This window comes from Protopterus annectens, chromosome 10.part0 (assembly GCF_019279795.1).
Source record: "Protopterus annectens isolate FY-2018-M chromosome 10.part0, PAN1.0, whole genome shotgun sequence".
Taxonomy (NCBI): Eukaryota; Metazoa; Chordata; order Ceratodontiformes; family Protopteridae; genus Protopterus; species Protopterus annectens.
Window position 1 is genome coordinate 1,676,015,531 of NC_056744.1, and position 21,103 is coordinate 1,676,036,633.

Here is a 21,103-nt window from a genome sequence, read left to right on the forward strand (position 1 = left end):
CATTCAGCAGTAAAACAGAAGACTATAACATGTGTGCCATAACCTTATGCTTTGCAAGTAATTGGAATTGGTGCTGAGTGGGGATGGGGTGAGAAAAGGTGAGGATAGGGTCACAAGGCAGTGCTGCAACATTGTGGGGTAGCAGTTGAGCTTGCATTTCAGGCTGAGGAAAATATATAGTAAGCTAAACACCTACTCACAGAAAATAATTTATGGTAAATGTAGGTCAGAACTGATCAAACTTTTTTTTTTTTTTTTTTCATCAGGAGTGTTAGCAGGAAAATAATGTTACTGAACAAAAAAAATCTAAAACAATTTTTCTAAATAGCTAAAACAGTACAGTCTTGTTGCTCTGATGAAAATATCTTGACATATTTGTTTCCTTTGTTGTAATAAAGTAATAACAGTTAATCTGTTTTTTTAGGTATTACAGACATGGAATACAGTATGAGCTGTAGACAGCAGCCATCACTTGAGAAACCCCATTTACATCACCCAGCAGAGAAACTGCAGCAGTGTGCTCAGCCTGTGAAGGTCTGTGACAAGTTTCCTATCACTTCTGTACCCCAGCTTCATTCGAAACATAGCAACATGAACCTTAAATGTAATAAAGGAACATTCCAGTTAAATCTAACAGAGAACCTGCAGCAGAGTGCTGAGCCTGAAAAGGGATACAGCAAGCTTCATCTCACTCCTGTAACAGAGCTGAACTCAGAACACAAGTGCAGCAAGAATTCTAAATGTGACAAAAGTCTGATATCTCATACAGAGAAGAAACCGTACAAATGTACAGAATGCAATAAGTCATTTATATGTGCCAAAAACCTCCAAACCCATCAAGCCATTCACACAAGAAGTAAACCATACAAGTGTGCTCAGTGCAGTAAGTCTTTCACATATCCTAGCCATCTTCGAATGCATCTTGTGTGTCACACAGGAATTAAACCATTTGAATGTGCTCAATGTGATAAGTGTTTTATAAGAAAGCAACAACTAATATGTCACCAGTACTCCCACATGGGGATTAAACCATTTAAATGTGCAGAATGTGATAAATCTTTTACACAAAAGCATCAGCTAATACACCATCAGTACTCTCACACAGGGATTAAACCATATAAGTGTGCTGAATGTGATAAGTGTTTTACACGAAAGAGATCCCTAGTACATCATCAGTACTCCCACAAAGGTATTAAGCCATTTAAATGTGATGAATGTGATAAGTGTTTTACCCAAAAACGACAGCTAATACACCATCAGTACTCCCATACAGGGATTAAACCATTTAAATGTGTTGAATGCGATAAGTCTTTTACAAAAAAACAGTATCTAAAATTCCATCAGTACTCTCACACAGAGATTAAACCATATAAATGTACTGAATGCGATAAATCTTTTAAACAAAAAAGATCACTAGTACAACATCAGTATTCCCACACAGAGTTTAAACCATTTCAATGTGATATGTGTGATAAGTCTTTTACACAAAATAAGCTTCTAAAATTGCATCAGGATACTCACACAGGGAATAAACCATATAAATGCCCTGAATGTGGTAAATCTTTCACACAAAGGCATCATCTAAAATCCCATCAACAGTCTCACAGAGGGATTAAACCATACAAATGTTCTGAATGTGATAAGTGTTTTACCCAAAAGGAAACTCTAAAATTGCACCAGAATACTCACACAGGGAATAAACCTTATAAGTGTGCTGAATGCAGTAAGTCCTTCACAAGTCCCAGCATTCTTCGAAGTCATCTTGCTTCTCACACAGAGGGCAAACCGTATAGGTGTGCTGAGTGCAGCAAGTGTTTCAGACATTCCAGCAATCTTCGACAGCATTATGCTGTTCATAAAGCAGTGAAACCATATAAATGTGCTGAATGTGATAAGTGTTTTAGACAAAAGCACCATCTAACACGCCATCAAAGTTCTCACACAGGGATTAAACCATATAAATGTGTTGAATGTGATAGACATTTCACACGAAAGGAACAGCTAATACAGCATCAGTACTCTCACAGTGGGACTAAACCATATAAATGTGCTGAATGTGATAAGTCTTTTACACAGAAGAGAGACATAATACACCATCAGTACTCTCACAGAGGGATTAAACCATATAAATGTGCTGAATGTGATAAGTCTTTTACACAAAAGCATTATCTAAAATACCACCAGAACTCTCACAATGAATGGAGAGATAAGTCATCAAGCAAAGGAAAGTAGTATAGCTGAAATTGAATTCATCCTCAAGTCTTGGTGAGTACACACACACACACACATATATAATATATATATATATAGAGAGAGAGAGAGACAGAGAGAGAGAAAGAGAGAGACTATATTTATATAGCATATATCATGGACAGAATAGGTCAAAAATTAAAAAAGATAGCTGAGTGAACAAGACACAGGATAAAAGTGTCCAATCCTGGTAGGCACACTGGTGCCAGGACTGGAAAGAATGACAGTGTAGAATCCTCAAAATACAGAAACATTCCTACAGTGAGGCCAGGCCAGACCCGGGGGAGGATGGCTCCCCTGTTGTAGAAGGTAGTAGTAGTCCACAAAAATCACAAAAACTCATAGGCCAATGAACAGCCATAAAGATGACAGAGTGGACTATTGAGGATAAGAAAGAAATTATGTATTGTTACTATCATGCAAAAAGCCCAGAATCTCCAGACACAAGATATTCAAAAAGATTAAGAGATAAATTTCCAAAGGAAAGTAGAAAAGGAGATCAGTAACAGAGAAGTTAAAGAAATAGAAACTGAGGTCATGAAGTACCTCCAAAGTGAAGGATTCGGTGTAGAAAATCTGATTCAGAAAGCACCACAAGACAGAGCAATGGAACTCCAAATTAAGGGGAAACCAGTGGAATGGGAAGCAATTGGTCAGGTGCCATATGACGATATTTTGGTACATTTCCCAGGAAACTAGTATAAACATCCACCTGAAGCTGAATGGAGAGTTAAGTCAGCAACAAACAAGGTAACCCCAAGCTACCATATAGGTGGCAACCCACTAAGCACAGAAGAGGTTATCAGGGACCTGGGGACCCAGGTTGACAGTGGCCTCTCGTTTGACACTCACGTTGCTAAAGTGGTTCGAAAGACCTTCTACATTGCCCACCTGATCATGAAGGGATTCACATCCAGATCAAGTGAGGTCATTGTTCCCCTGTACTCTTCACTTATCAGACCAATGATCGAGTACAATGCCCCATTCGGGATGTATCTCACCCGACACCTGCAGCAATTGGAGAGACCCCAAAAGTTCCTCACCAAAAGGATAAAGGACTCCAAAACTTGTCATATGCTGCCAGACTGAAGAAACTCCAACTCTATTCAGTTGCATACCGTCTGCTCAGAGGTGACCTGTGCCTGACATACAAGGCCATGACCAACCCGGAATTAATGGACATGCTCCACCTCAAAAAAAACAAATCCACCAAAACCACTAGAGCAAGAGACTTAAACCTTAGCATGGATATAAATAGGACGTGCTGGAGGGATAGATTTATCACCCACAGACTCCCCATGCTGTGGAATAAAATCCCGGTCCATGTGAGGCAGAGCACCTCGCTGGCTCTGTTCAAGAGAAATCTTGACCGGTGGATGGGAGATCGTAGGTTTACCCCGGGAATCATCTCTGTGTCACTACTGGACAGAGGCAAAACAAACTAATGGGCACAGTATTTCTAACATAAGGTGTAAGCCACATAACTTTGGGCTAGGCTTATAAATGCCCTAGGGCAGTTAGCCTAGTATAAACCTATGAACCTATGAACCTATGAACCTATGTTAGTGAAGGAGAGAAAGGGGAGAAATCGAATACCATCATGGAAGTATCGAACAGAGAAAACTATAACACAATTAAGACAAGAAGTGTCACTATTAAAAGAGTATAGAAGAGGGAACAGATCAACAAAAATACCCAGAAAGATAGATGTGATAAAAACAATGCGCATTATTAGAACAGATAAGGATCTATCATGCACTATCGCAAATAATAAACTAAAAATCTCAGCATAGGTGAAAAAACCTAGAAGATACACAGACAAATGTAAAGGCAAAGTACAAAATAAGCAATTTAGTGATGACCGAAAAAGTTTTGTAGAGAACTGGGAAATAAGGTAAAAGGAATTGAAAGACCACCAAAAAAAAGAAGAAATAGATAATTTTTGGAGAAGTATCTGTGAAGATCCTGTGGAACATAACAAAGATGCTAAACATATAGAAGAAGTAAAAGAAAGAATAAGAAGTTTAAAGGTACAGGATATGAAATGGGATGAAGTAACAACCAGAGAGATTGAAACAAAGTTAAGAAAAGCCTCTAATTGGAAACCCCCAGGCCCAGATGCAGTACCTAACTTCTGATTAAAAGTATTAACATATTTGCACAAAGATTTAGAAATGAGTAAGAATTATTTATATGCACACCCTGAACAGACATCAACCTGGGTAACAACAGGAAAAACAATGCTCCTACTTAAGAGTGAACCTGCAAGGTACCCTAAAAAGTATAGACCAATAACTTGCCTTCCAATGACGTATAAAGTATACACTGGAATTGATGCCGACAGAGTTTATAGTCATTTAGAAGAAAACTCAATTGCGGCAATAGAACAAAAGGGCAATAAAAGAAAGTCATATGGAACAAAGGATCATTTGTTGTTAAATAAAGTCATAGTGGAGAACTGTAAAAAGAGGAAGAATTTAAATATGTCCTGGATTGACTACAAAAAAATCATTTGATAGTATCCCACATTCATGGATAAAAGTGCTTAAAAATGTATAAGATACACCCTATACTGATCGATTACATTACAGAGATCATGAAACAGTGGCAGACCACTTTGCAATTAAGCCATGATAAAGGACAACTTATTATTCCAGGGATAAAAATCCAAAGGGGGATATTCCAGGGTGACTCACTGTCACAGTTGCTATTCTTTCTTGCTCTTAATCCATTGAGCTGTCTACTCAACAGCTTAGGTGATGGCTATAATGTGGCTCCTAGAAAACAACAAAGTTCAAACATTTCTTATCTTCTCTTTGTTGACAATGTGAAACTGTATAGCTCATCAAACGAGGAACTGAAAGCATAACTGCAAGTTGTCAGATGATATAAGAATGTCATTTGGTCTTGATAAAAGTGCAAAAGCAACCTTTAAAGCAGAAAAGCTGCAGCACTGAGAAAATATCAGTTTGGGACAAGAATGTGATATAAAAGAACTTGGGCAAGAGGGAGTGTATACATATTTGGGAAATTATGAAAGATTAACAATAAAATATGAACAAATGTAAATACAACTCAGTAAGGAATATTTTTGAAGGATTACATTAATCCTGAAAACAGATTTGATATCTACAAAGTTCAAGCTATAAACCAATTTGCTCTTCCTATCCTAAGTTACAGTTTTGGAGTGACTGACTGACCCCCAAAAGGCATTGGACAGATTAGACAGGAAAACAAGGATGCTTCATTTTATTTTTATTTTATTTATAAATAATAAGTGCATAACAAGATTATATATTTCCCTTTCCAAAGGCAGTATGGGCCTCCTTGAAGTTGATTACATGTTGAAATTGATTACATGTATAGATCTGCACTCATGGGACTGTATACATATCTGCTGACCTCACAAGACCCAAACATAGTGAAAGTTTGAAACATGAGGAGAATAAATCTAAGATGACTTCCCTTCTTAGTCTAGCAATAGCATATAGGCGTCAAGCAGGAATGGAAATCAAATGAAGTAGATAAAAATTCAGGCAACAACTGAATGCGCCAAAAACAAAAGAAAGAATATAGATGAATGGTCAGATGAGAAGGAAAGAAATGTGAAAAAGGCATAAATATAATTAAAAGTATAGAAAACTCCTGTAACAACCTCATATTGATCAGGATCGAATGTAGGAATGGTTAAGGAGAGGAGAGTTCAAACTAAAAGATGAAAGGTTAATGTTGACGGCCCAACACAGTGGACTACATACAAGCTGGTTTACAAAGTCCATTGAACATGTGGGAGAAACCGACAAATGTAGGTTTTGTAAAACAGAATAGGAAACAGTTACACACCTTGATGGTTGTGACATACTAATGGCAGAAAGACTGTATACTGAAAGACATAATATGGCACGATTGTTGTACTGAGGATTGTGCAAACATTATTATATTGAAGTAGCTGAAAAACACTGGAAACACGAACCACAAAGCATCATAGAAAATGATGGTTTATATCACATGGGATCACCATTACCAACAGTTTAAAAGATAGATATGAGAAAACCAGATATGGTCCATGAAAAGAAGACAAAAGCATTGATCATTAAAATTGCTGCGCACAGTGACTGCAATGTCTTTTGTACAGAGAGGCACAAAGTCATAAAATATCAGGATTGGCAGGCAGAAATGAGAGCAATGTGGAAGAAAGATACAGACTGTTCCAATAGGATTAGGAGCAATGGGTCTTATAAAAAAGAATCTACAGTCATATTTAGATATGTTACTGATACATGTAACTCCATACGAATTGCAGGAGTCATTACTGGACACATTGTGGGTCCTGCAAAGAGCACTTCTGGCTGACATCAAAGACTGCAACAGTGCTAATTTCATGAACTTTAATTGTACCTTGACAAAGGAATGGAGTCCATTCCCATCATGGTATTAGAAACCCAAAAGACTTGGAGAAATTAAAAAAAGGGTGAAAAAGACAAGAAAAAGAAAAATTGTGTTGATCATTGAAATTGCTAAACCCATTGATTTTAATGTCTTGTGTACCAAAATACAGAAAGTCTTAAAATACTAGGATTTGTAAACAGAAATGAAAGCAATGTGGAAGAAAGATATCCAGACATTTCTAATAGTAGCAGAAGTAACAAAACTGATAAAAATAATTTGTAATTGCATTAAATGTGTTACCAATATAGGTAACCTGGTATGAAATGCAGAATGAGACAATTCTGGGTACATGGAGCTGAGATAGGTGCATTCAACTAACATCAAAGTCTGAAGCAGTACAGATTTTATTGCTTTTATTATGGACTGATTTAGGAAAAGGGTCCATTTGTGTCAAGGTATATAAAAAACATAAACATCTGTTGAAATTAATTCAGAAGAAACCGAGTAAGTATGGTGAATGCACTAAGTCCTTTACATATCCTGCCAGTCTTTGCATGCATCTTACAAGTCACACGGATACAAAAAAAGAAACTATGATGGTCATCTTCAAGGATATTTGAAAAGAAATATAGGTAAAGGCAACTTGATATAAAAAAAAAAATTCACAATAAATTCATAAACTGTATTCTGGCCAAAAGGCTTTCAAGGAACTCAGGCTCCAAAAAAGAAAGATTAGATACCTCTAGTTCCACCCAGGAATCTAAATTCTTTCAAATTAGTCAATATTTACTGAATTACATACAAAACTTGCAAAGAAACTGCTATAGATTCTGTAATATATGAATGTCTAAGTTTAGTTCTATTAAGGCATACCTTGAAGTTAAAACTCGTATATCACCTGCTGAATCAACTAGCCCTAAAATGGATGGAATACAGACAGCAGCACAGAAGTCGGAATCCACTATGGAGTGTGTAACAACTCACCATCTGAATCAACTAGCCCTGAAAATGGATGGCACTGGATGGGAGCCGAGGGGACTATGCCTCGACAAGTAGGAGAGCCGCCATGGTGGCACTGAAACCAAGGGTGAGGGCCCAGGTAGAGACGCCTTGGGTGCAGATCTTGGTGGAAGTAGCAAATATTCAAACGAGAGCTTCGAAGGATGAAGTGGTGAAGGGTTCCATGTGAACAGCAGTTGAACATAGGTCAGTTGGTCCTGAGAGATAGGCAAGCACCGTTCCGAAGGGATGAGTGATGGCCTCTGTCACCCTCAGCCAATCAAAAGGGAGTCGGGTTCAGATCCCTGAATCCAGAGTAGTGGAGATGGGCAACTTGCGGAGTCCAGTGTAGTGATGTAAACTATCCTGGAGAAGCCGGCGGGGGCCCCTGGGAGAGTTCTCTTTTCTTTGTATAATAAAAAAGAAATATAATATTTAGCATAGAAAAGAAAAGGTTGAAGTCTTTACTGTGTAAAGACAACACCACAATGGTACAAAGTCTCACCTATGTCTATGTGCTAAGTAAGCAGACTAGTGTAATCAGAATAATGAAATACCACAAGCTGCGGCCACTCCATGTCATACACTTTGAAGGATTCTCTCAGACTGGAACTTTCTGCTTCATAATGAGTGTGAAATGATAAGAACTAATTGGATGTGATATCTACAGTCATAGCAAGAAATTACCAATTATAAACAGAAAGCACCCATCAAAGGTATTTTCTGCTTGTGTAGTTTAAAAGTTGTGAATATAGCACATTCTAGTTGCATTTAAATACCACTTTAAACTAAATATTCTAGAAGAAAACTAAGACAAATAGTACACCTAAACATCAGATTTAAACATCAGATCTAGTTTTTCATGACTTACAACAAGTTCTTATAGTTAATGGACCTTAGTAAGAAGTAAAATAATTTTATTTTTTTTTTTGCCAAGTCTGAAAGTAGCTTTAAATAATGATACCTGGTCATACAGCTCTGATTTACTTTACCCTATCTAAATATACTCAAATGCCTTAAAGATTATCCGTATGTAAAATATTGTATTAATAACATATTGCCATAACGATTCATTCCAGGAGTAAGGATAGTGAGTGCTGTGATACATAGGACTCTTAATCTTGTGATGCTGAAAATGTTGTATAGCAGATCATTCATTTGTTTTCCTATACTTTGGAATTGTAATTTTAGGAAACTATCTGCAATAGTTTATTGTTACTCTCTTTCATTTTTTGGGGTTAAATAAGCTATGAAAGAGATATGTGTCACCAGGATTATAAATTCTCTTCTATCTATAAACAAAAATCTCTGTCAATTAAATAAGAAGGGTTGAGCTGACATAAAGAATAATAGAAATATTTAAAAGAAGATGATAGTGCTTGAATCATGTAATGTCAATGGCCTTCAGGACAAAAAAAAAGAAAAATCTGCTTATGCATTTAACCTTTCAGTCTAATGCAAATATTACCTTTCTACAAGAAATACATATGAACAGTGATCAATGGGAGAAGGACAAAAATCAAACCATGGATAAACCAAATTATTGCAGCAGGTTACAATACAAATTTAAAAGGAGTTGCAGTGATTATCAAAAAAGCCTTGAAAGGGCAAATTATTAATTTTAAATTAGTTGATAAGGGACGATGGTGTTATCATGCTCAATCCCTTTATACGATAAGCCCTTTTGCTTTTTAAATGCTTATGGCCCGTGTATTAATCATCAAGATTTCATTTATGACAATTATAAAAATTTACAGTACGCTTAAAAAATTTCAGGAACATTATTTTATACTGGGAGCTGATTGGAATGTACTAATAAACCCTATTAAGGATAGATAATCCAGAACTGATGTACAAGCATCCCAGGTGTTGACAGCTATAGAAGATCTAATATGACTTCAACTTAGTAGACCCATTCTTTCTCCCTGCTAATCTATAGTTGCATATGTTTATGTTACGTATATATGTTTCCACTCACTTGTACTGAAGGCTTCTCTTGTAATACCTGATTTTATGTTTGTATGAACAGCACAGTTACTGGATAATGTAGGCGATTGCTAATATATGAGAGTTTCTGTTTGTGAAGAGTTTTGTCATTCTCTACAGTTGCTTCCTTTTTTTCATATATGTTACACACTCTAGCTGGCTACCTTTTCTAAGTGTTTAACTATCAGATTTCCAGATTGTATGTTGTGTATCAGAGTGGGAACTAGCAGCTATGCTTTCCACCTGTCCCTCTAACATCTGTAAACCTACGTCTTAATAACCCCACACTTGCATACATACACACATCTTTTGTTAGTTTAGTTTATTTTCTTTCTGTCCTTCTATACTGTGGAAGTCACCATTTTTGTTTTTAGTAATACCAAACTTGCATACATACAAATATCTCCTGTAAGCTTATTGACCTGTTTAAAGGCTAGAAAGAAGCAATGCACAACTGTGAAATATAGTGAGTGCACTACTCTTGTTTGCCAAACATTACTTAAGGTGGATGAGTATAGACAAATAGGTACTGTACCTAACTAGTTCAACCATCAAGAAATTCTTAACTTTTTCTCTCTTCTCTCTCTCCAAGTGAAACAAGCACATGTACGTTCTGCAGAAGCAGCAGCAGTAATCAGACTTATCATATCGCACTACATAAAGAACTTGCACAGCTGAATTTCACCTGCAGTTGGCAAAAGTTAACCAAGTAAAATCTATGTAAGGCTAACTCCAAAACGTAAACTAATAACTACTTAATTTGTTAAGTCTAGTGTGTATTGTTTTGTAGTGTTGAATCTGCTGGAAGGCTATCCTCACCCCCCACTCATTCACACACACTCATAGGCCTTTTTACTGCTGAAGGTGAAGCTACATTAACACTTTATCATATTTCACTCATCAGTGTAATATATCCCTGGAAAGACATTTAAAAGCCCATAAATATAAAATTAGATGCTGTGACCCGAGACAACTATTTAGAGTTCAGATATTTTGTCTTTGTATCCATGAACATCCTACCTCACTGATTGTTTATGGTGGTAAACCATCTGGGGGGTGTTCTTCCCGCCCCATTCGTTCCGCTTACTCCTTTCCCTTGCCCTTCCCCCATATCCCACCCTCCCCAGCACCTCTACTCTTATCCTAAGCAAACCACTCCCCCTCAGTCCTATGATCCAATTAAATACAACTCTACCTTTTACACATCCACATTTCATGGACACCTTTCTTTTATTTAGCCAAACTTATCTGCTCTCCCTTACATTAACTCCAGGCTTTCCACCTTCTCTTTTACTATACACACAAACTAGCATTGCACCATAATTTTACTACTGACCAATCACATCTTTCCCACCCATCCTTATCACAAACTGCAAGGTAAAACACCTAACCACATTGTCTAAGCTGACATTAAAGTTAAAACATTTCCAACCTTACCTTCAGCTGCACACATATTGCATGATAATCTCTATTTAGACCTGATACTACATTTAAACACTCAAATTCCACGTTTACTATTTTAATCCCACTATCACAGTTGACACGCTCCTCCTAACTTGCCTAGCCTCTTTACTCTTAATTCCCAACCTCACTACAGCTATATCTTCACATACCCCCACACACTAATATACATCAACAACCTCCTCTAACCATCTCCCCAATAAACACAGCTTCTGACAGATCTTCTCCCAGCTTTTCCCCTAAACCCTCCCATTTTATTCAAGCCACAAACTGGCCTCCCCACCTCCTGTGAAACCACACCTGACATCAGTACCCTCACCTAGGAATAAAAAAACACTTCCCATGGTACGCATTGCCCATTACCTACCTACTCAAATGTGGAGACATACATCCTAACCCTAGCCCAACCTCTAATCCTAACCACAAGAGTAACCCCAAAGATTTAAATATACTCACTCTTAACCTTAGAAGTATATGTAATAAAATAGCCCCACTGCATGCCTGGATTGATCAAAATAAACCTGACATACTAGCCCTTACTGAAACACGGCTACACTCCACTGTAAAAGACTCAGAAATAATACTTCCAAACTTTGCAACAACCAGAAGAGATAGATCTAAAGAAAGGGGGGAAGGATACCATGTTTATATCCCTCTGCACCCAACGTCACACCCTATACCAGTAATATACCCATATTTTCCAATGCTTAGGTACTAATCTCCTTTTTGAACCTCAATATATCAAAAATAATTTGCATAATAGTAATATATATCCCACCAGGTAACAATATACCAGTGTTGGAATATATTTTATCCTGGACATCATAAACAATAAACCTCGAAACAATAATCTTAGGAGATGTAAATATAGATTGGCAAACCATACCTTCTGACTCCCCCACAAATAATATAAATCTGTACATTTTTTTTTCTCAGCTTATCAATGCTCCAACAAGATACAGAAAAGATCTTACCTGCTAATCCATCTTAGACTGGATTCTAGCATCCCACCCTGCCAATTACCCCTCTTCTGGTACACTGTCTAACTCCCTGCATGATTATCTACCTGCTTATACCCTTAGAACAAACTCCCAACAACTAAGAGTACACACTATAAAATCAGTTAGGAACTAATTTTTATCAGCATAAATTCAACAATCTCCTACAGAAAATAGACTGGACACCCCTTAAACAACTGCCCCTTAATGATGCTGTACTATACTTTAATAACACCTTCCTTCACATACTTAATACACTAGTTCCAATTTGTAGGAAAAGAATCAAAAAGAACCCAGCACCATGGCTCTGTAAGGAATGTAAACACCTGATGAAGCACCATGACTCTCTAAGGAATGTAAACACCTGATGAAGCAAAGGGACCTAGCCTGGTCAACCTGGAAACAAAACAAAAATGAACAAAATCATGTTAATTTCAAATCAAAACACTACGTAACAAAGTGAGAAAACTAATCAACAGAGATAAGAAGTCATATTATTCCCAGCTTCAACTCCAGCATAAAATCAACCTCAGTAAATGTTGGTACTCCATTTCTTCTCTACTTAACTCTGGAAGAAATGGAGAGCACACCCTATCACCAGATACCCCTTCATCACAAATAGCCGAAAACTTTAGCAAGCACTTCATAAAATCAATTTTGGACCTACTAACACCCCTAATGCTGCCCCTCCCCACCCTTCAACCTATTCAGACACCAACCTCTGGCCATCAACTACTTCTAACCCTGTCATTACTAACCCTCCCACTCAAAGCTGCCCTCTCCAAAGCAAAAAACACAGCATCTATGGGACCGGGACAGTCCCAGGCTGTGTCTTATGAGCCAAGAAGAACTGAACCCTCACAACCCTCACTTCACTGTCTCAGACTTACTATTACTACTATACCATAGAATGGCGTATATACAGTGGTCAGCCCCACCCCACTGGTGTGTGGTGCCTAGCGGACCAACTATCGCCATAAATAAGCCTGACTCCTGGTCTCTGTAGCTATGGGCGTATTATCATGAACTCATAAAACAAACAAAGACTAGGAGCCTGGGACCCTACCACCCTAATTAGCGGCAGGCTTTGGAGATGGATCTTAACTCCTTTGATTTCTTTTGATTAGTTGACTTTGAAACAGCAACCAAAGAGTAGTGGGCAAGGTAGGTAGTCCCCTCAGCCTCCCTTGAAAACACAAAGACACAATACCCACTTTCATAGCATCATAGCTTAAATATACCAGCTTTATACCCCATTTATCCCTATATATCACCCTGGGTTTGGCAAACTGGCTCAGAGAGATAGAACCCACATGGTCAATGCCATGTCCATGCAAACCCAAATCCCAAACCAGTTAAGTAGAGGCGTCCCACCTCAGTTCAGTCTCTTGTTGATCTTCTCTTATATACTTCTGACTTCCAGGCTATGGCTGGGGAAGTTCACAGATGATGGCTGACAAAGTTCAATTGAAGAAGGCATGGCTTGGGGATCCCATTGGTCCTCACAAATTACCAAGTAGTCTCACAGAGATGGATGCTTGGTGCCAGCCTAGAAGCCCAAAGCATATGCTAAAAGTGCATAGTCATCCCCTTTGGGAAAAAACAAGGTGCCACCCTCAACCACAAAGGTGTTAATCCATTAAGTATGGAGGAAGTAGCGGGAAATTGGTTCTCTCCTTATCACTCTTTGATAATCACTGATAATCCGAATGATTGATAATCATGTACCCATCACGAAGATTCACTTCTCGGAGATCTAGAAAGGGATAGCATCTAGATCAAGAGAGGTCATTGTCATGTCATCAATAGCTGCCCCTCAGACCCTGCCCTTTTGGGATGTACCTTACCCGACACCTGCAGCAATGTACCCTACCCAAGACCTGCAGCATCAAAGAGAGGCCAAAAGGACAGACAGGACTAAAAAAACTCAGCTAAAAGAATGTCAGCTCTACTGGACCTAAAGAGCGCCTACTCAGTGACAGGACCTGCTGAAATACCAAGAATGATTGCCCTCCAGCTCAAAATCCAAGTCCCCAAGAGCTAACATGTTAGTGGACCTACTCCAAATCAAAAAAATAAAAATCAAAATAAAATAAATAGGGACAACAGGGGGGGAATCTGAGCTGGAGATGTCCCCCTCAATTTGGAATAGACAGTAATTCAACCTTGTGTTGCCCTCCAAGTTCTATCTTTATGTGTGGATGGGAAATCACAAATTCCTCTTCAAGTGAATACTGTCTCTGATGTAGACAGAGACACAGACAACTAATCTTAAAGTCTCTCTGTGTCCCTCTGTGACAGAGACACAGTAGAGGCACAGTAGAGGAGAATGAAGCTCTACTTTACAGAGGCCACTATGAGCCTATAGGGCAGATAGCCTAGTATCTACCCACTAGCCTACCCTGAACAAAGGTCATACAAACCCCATTCTCATTTCAGCCCATACCCACTGATACAAAACTGCTACAAAAACTAAAACCCTGCTCTACATCAGCTGACAATCTCCCCCATACTACCTCAGAGTGGCTGCTAACTCAGTCACCTACCCAATCAGTATCCTTATAAATAGGTCTTTATCTGAATCAGAAGTACCTCCCATACAGAAACAATCTCACATCACCCCCATCCACAAAGGAGGCAACTCTTTTGATCCATCCAATTTCTGCCCTATATCCATCTTGTCACCCATATCCACAATTCTCAAGAGAGGTATCCATCAGTAGGTAATGCAATATCTATTGCAAAACAATCTTTTAACCAATACCCAACATGGCTTCTGACCTAGCCACAGCACAGCTACAGCCCTATTATCTTTTACAGACACCATGAACAAGGCCAGAGATGCTATACAGCCTCAGTATGCCTTGATCTCTCCAAGGCCTTTGACACAGTGTCTCACCCCTTACTTTTGAACACACTGTCTAACTTAGGCTTCCTCACATAACACAGTAAAATGGTTTTAGAGCTACCTTAAGGATCATAAACAAGCAATGAAATAGTCCAATGAACTCTCACCCTTCCTCCACAACCTTACTGGAGTCCCCCAAGGCTCCATCCTAGGACCCCTACTCTTCAATATTTTCACAAACAACCTTCACACTGCCTCTCACCCTTCAACCCTCATTCAATATGCTGATGATTCCACCATAATCTGCACTGCTCAATCACTACCAGAACTACTTTCAAAAACTCAACAGTCCTTTACCACAGTCAAATCCTAGCTAAGAAAGGCCCAACTCTTTCTTAATCCAAAGAAGACAAAACTAGTACTCTTTCATCCCAAAAACACCTCCCCTGTCACTGATCATTTCAACATCATTGCATCTGACAACACTGTCATAGAAATAGTGCAGGAAACCAAACTTCTAGGAGTTATCATTGACAATAAACTTTCATTTGACTCCCATATACAGCAAAATATAAAGAAAACCCATCAAAAACTGGGACTGTTATATAGAAACAAACATTTCTTTACTGCAGCAACCAAAGCATCCCTTGCAACAACATTTTTACGTGCCCTTATTTTAACTAACTTACAAAATTCTACCCTAAGCAAGTTGGAACAGTGCTACAACAAAGTTGCAAAGTTTGCCAGAAACTCTAAATATCACACACACACCACTGTAAACCATTCCTAGAATTAAACTGGCTTGAACTCCCCAATCAACTTGCCTTTATTCAGCTATCCACCTTGCAAACCTTATTTTCAAGTCTACTGCCTGCCGTACACTAGCCAATCTAGTCGCACCATACACACCAAATCAATCCCTACAATCAGAAGACAAAAATCTCTTAGCTATCTCAAAACCCACAAGAAAACCTGGTCACTCTCTATATTCATACTCTGTCTCTATACTTTGAAATTCATTACCTCTAGCTACCAGGTCTGGACTGGCCAAACCCATTTCAAAGCCTCTTTAAATAATCCTCTCAAAAATACATGGCTGTGCTCCTGCATAAAGCCTGCCTAATGCTCAAGTCTTCCTCTTTCTGTCACATTTCAATCCCTTACAGACCGCAAGATTCTAAGGCTCTTCTAACTCCTTCTCTGCTTCTATACCATATCCTTAAGCTACTGCTCAGGGTCTACAGCTTCTATTCTTCTTACCTCTCTCTCATCATCTATCTGCATCACTAACTTTCTGGCTGCTATTTTTCCTAACTGAAACTAACATTCTATTTTGCACGTACTATAACAGTCAATGTCACACAGTGCACTACCTACGTACTATTTATTTGGATACTGTCTACATCATGTATGGTGAGAATGACCATTATTGTCTGTAATGTTTTAACTATATAGAATTGTCTAGATGTGTAGTAATATATTGCAACATCTTGTACCAGTTTGTTCTTTCAACTTATTTTTTTGTGTAGTATTTCTAATGTAATTTTTATTTTATTGGATATTGTACTGTATGTGGAGCTTTTCTCCCTTGGCCTCTGCTGAAAACGGGTTCTGTAGACCCAGTCAGACCACCCCGGTGAACAAATGTCAAATAAATAAATATATTCATAATCAAGATGATAAGTCAATAAGTAAATACACTTATTAGTCACCCTGTTACAAATCCTGGTCAAGGATAGACATCTTCTTAATATCTGAACAGTTAATAAAATCAGGAATGTCATACAAAACAGAACCTAGACTTCTTTCAAATCACTCATAAATTTCTACAGTATTAAATCACCCCTCAGTTAAACCTCCTCAAAGAAATAACTTAAACTGGTCGCTAAAGCCAAATCTAATAAAAAATGGAAGTAATGCAAGAGATAACAGATATCTTTGTTCAGTTAGAAAGAAATATGCCTAATTCTGACATTCCCCAGGACCTTCAATGGTGTGCAGTAAAGGCTAGAATTAGAGGTTTACTAATGGAAATGGCCTCAATATACCAAAAAAAAAAACAGAATAAAGAGAAGAAAAATAAATTAGAACAAGAGCTAAAAGCAACAAAAAACAAAATCCAAAACAAATACAGTACTGAACTTGAAAATACCATGTTGAACCTGTAAAAAGAGCTTCACTCATTGCAAATTCAAGCCTATACAATTGTAGAACTGAAATTACTTTCTAAATATGCTGAGTGAGCCCAAATTCCATTGAAAACTCAAGCAAGACTAGTAAATATTAAGCAATCTCCTACTAGAATAATGGAAATTAATGTCAAAGGTAAACCAATATATGCAAACCCAGACATTGTCGGGTCTATATTAGCATGTCGACAGGGCTGTTCATCGAATGCCCTTATGTCAACACATATAAAATGAAATCCCAAAATCCTGAATGGCCACAATAGCAATTTTTTTCCAAGGGAAAAAAATTGCTAGGCCAACAGCAAGCAAACCAAACCGACAGACAAAATAAAGTGGGGGCTCTGCCCCTATGCCCACCCTTACTTAAATATACCAACTCCAAGATCGCACTACAGTGCAGGAAACGACAAATTCCTGACAATGGCCCAGCTATTTTGGCCATTCGGGATTTTGGCATTTCATTTTATACGTGCTGACATAAGGGCATTTGATGAACAGCCCTGTCAACATGCTAATATAGACCCAAAATTGTCATGTCATTTGAGGAAATATATAAAAATCTCTATGGTCCACAAAAGCAACATCCTGTAGAAGAATAGAAACATTACCTAGATAAATTACTATTTCCAAAAATAAGTAATATACAAAGTGACATGCTCAAGGCATCTTTTACAAAGAAGAAATCAATGCAGCAATAAATAATTTAAAACCAAGCAAAGCCCCAGGACCAGATGGGTTTACAGCTGAATTCTTCAAAACCTTTAGTACACAAATATTGAATAGTCTATTAAAAATGTATAATTATATTAGAAAATATTGTATCATAAATGTATACCTTAACAATTAAAAAATATTCTCATCCATAAACCTAACTCTGATAAATGAAATCCTTACAGCTACAGACACATTGCATTAATAAATGTTGATATAAAGATATTGTCCTTAGTCCTAGCAAATAGATTGAAAAAGATATTACCCTCTATAATTTCACCCGAACAATCAGCATTTATGTATAAAAGACAAGTCTGCAATAATACATTTAAATTGTATGCTGCTATTTCAATCCTAGAAAAAGATAGTAACCCAAGATACACTTTGTCACTGGATGTGTGCAAGGCCTTTGACAAAGTGAATTCAGAGTTCTTATTTAAAATAATGGAATACTTCAAAATACCTCAACAATTCATTGATATTAAAATACTCTATAGAAGTTCATATACAATTTCAATTAATAAAGTAAACTCAAATCCAATAAAAATCATAAATGGTACCAGACAAGGGTGCCCCTTGTGTCCCTATCTGTTCAATACTTATTTAGAACCCCTTTTACATTATATAGGGCAGAGAACATTTCATCATATTCCAACAATTCAGAATACCAAGTTAAAATTCACTGCTTTTGCAGATGACTTAAACATTTACTTCCAAATACAGACTTACACAAAATCTTAAAAATGATAGCTAATGTTTCAAGCATAACAAACTTTGAGATCAGTCAATCCAAAGCCTTTAATTTGCCCAAAACCCCTATAGGACATAAAGAATATTACTTTCCAGAAATCAAAATTAAAATAAACTACTCACTTAAATATCTGGGAATAAGATTTGAGCGTACTCAAAAAGACCTAATGAAAAAAAAAGTTCAAAAAGCCTGGGCAACTATCCCTAAAGACATTACAAGATGGAGCAGTATAAAACCCCTTTTTTATCCAAAGCAGTTATTATCAAAATAAATGTTCTTCCCAGAATTTTATATTATTTCAATACTACTAATTTAACTCTTCCAAATAACTTTTTTTTTCATACAATGCATACAAAACTGTCTAGATTTATTTGGTTCCCAAAGTAAGTCAGGATTAGGTATAATAAGCTAATCCTACGTAAAGGAAAAGGTTTTAAATTGTACTATGAAATTAGTTGTGCTGGTAAAATCCTTCAAATTGCAAATCATAAACAAAAAGAGAATGAGTGGTCTCCAGTGTGGGTGAATATATGGAATAACCATATTAGAATTCAAAATATTAATCTTAAGTCACTTCCTTTTATTAAACAAGAAAATATTAAAAAATCAAAATATAGAAAATGATAAAAGATAAGGTAAACATATTTCAAAAGCTAATGAAGTCTTTAATTTTAGAACATACATTAGAACTACTACAACCCCTACATTTGAACGCAAACATTAAAATTAATAATATGTTAAACTTAAACTCCTACCCCTCAATAAGAAATTATACAGTATGGGACTTCTATAAATTAAAGGAAAAATCTATTGAGGATATTAGGTCACTTCTGAAGTTACAGAAAAAAACATGTCATTATACTAAGGCAAATGAAAGACATAACTAACTCAATAACACAAGAGTTAGATAAAAGTGATCCTAACATTGCAATGGCAGAATCAATCCTGAAAGGTCTGCTATCTAAGAGCAAAATGATATCTAACATTTACAAACTAATATCCTCAATTAAATACTAATCTTTGATATTGTTTTCAAACTGCTGGGATAAGGTAAGCAAAAACAATACTATAGAACAAAAATTACAAGCCATGCAAAAATACGATGAAACTAGTTCCTTTTAAAAAATTGATATTTACTCAACTTATGATAAACATTGTCTACCTAACCCCTATGAAACTAACAAATACTACTCAAGTTCATCACCATACTGTCCTTAATGTCCATCAAAAATTGTGGATGCGCTCCATGTGTTCTGGAGTTGCAAAACACACTTATAAACTGCGGTGTTCATTAAAAGTGAAATCAGGGAAAATGGGTTATGAAAAATCAACACTTTCATGTGACTATGCTATTCTTCATATAGCTCCACATAACTTGTCCAAATTGAATAACCATGTATTGCTTATCATCTTTGCTCTAATCAAGTTATATATAACCTAGAACTGGAGTGACCATACCACATTATCCTGGTGCGGCTTCAAAAATATGGCAGTAAAATATATATCTTCACAGAAATTAGTTGCAAAGGGCAAAAATAATCTCTCCTATCTACATAAATACTAGGACCTCTTTTTAACAATATACTGAAAAATTAAACTATGAAGAAGTGCTTTAAAAATAGGAAATAAAAGTATGTACCATTTAACTAATACTAAAATCCCAAATAATTATAGACAAAGAGATAAATAAATTAAAGTAAAATATAATACAGACAATTCCCTTAAGATTTTTTTTTACCTAAAGTGTTGTATATATGTATGAATGGTGACACTGTTGTTGTAAGTAATTGTAAATAGTTGTTTTGTTGTTGCTATATTTTATAATGCACAAAGGTAAGTGTACAAACAACTTTTATAGTTTCTTTCCTATTTAGGAAAAAATCCATATTCGTGCAATCTCAAATATGGATGTAGAGTCTAATGGTTAGTTTCTTGTTATAAGTACACTGTTGCATATTACTTATATTCACAATGCCAATTGCTTTGTTGTGTAACTCACTATCTTTAATTGTATGTTAAAAAGGAAATAAAAAATTATTTTTGAAAAAACTCAGATATTTTGATGTCCTATTAGTGCCATAAAGTTCCAAGTTTAACACTGACCTTAATTTTCACTCCTAAATACTTTATATGCAAGAATCATCTTACCTCTAGAGTATCGATAATGTAACAGACACAAATTTGTCTTTTTACATCTTTCTGTGTGGAACTAAGGGTGGATAAACCTTGAATCTTATTTGTAAATCTTTTCTGTATCCTTTCCAACCTATTTAGTCCCTTCTTGAATATATATACAAAAAGAGCCATTATACTCTAATATGGTTTTAAAATGTTCTTATATAACTTAACCATACTTTCCATATTTCTACCAGATGCAATTTTCAATAACATACACATTTGCAAGCATAACATTTAATTATGTAATCCCTATTGGAAAAGTTGTAGAAATTATTAAACCAAGATGCTTGTTCTGAGAAACCTCTTTCAATAATCAATTACTGAGAATTACATTCTACTTTAT

General features: G+C 36.6%; 1 protein-coding gene across 1 annotated transcript; it reads left to right on the forward strand.

Annotated features, from left to right (window-relative positions):
- Positions 1–430: 430 nt before the first annotated feature.
- Positions 431–2,266, forward strand: LOC122813887 (gastrula zinc finger protein XlCGF26.1-like). The gene has a single exon (XM_044086428.1). It carries the CDS (start codon positions 436–438, stop codon positions 2,230–2,232), a length of 1,797 nt encoding a protein of 598 aa, XP_043942363.1. The 5' UTR covers positions 431–435; the 3' UTR covers positions 2,233–2,266.
- The last annotated feature ends 18,837 nt before the right edge of the window (positions 2,267–21,103 follow it).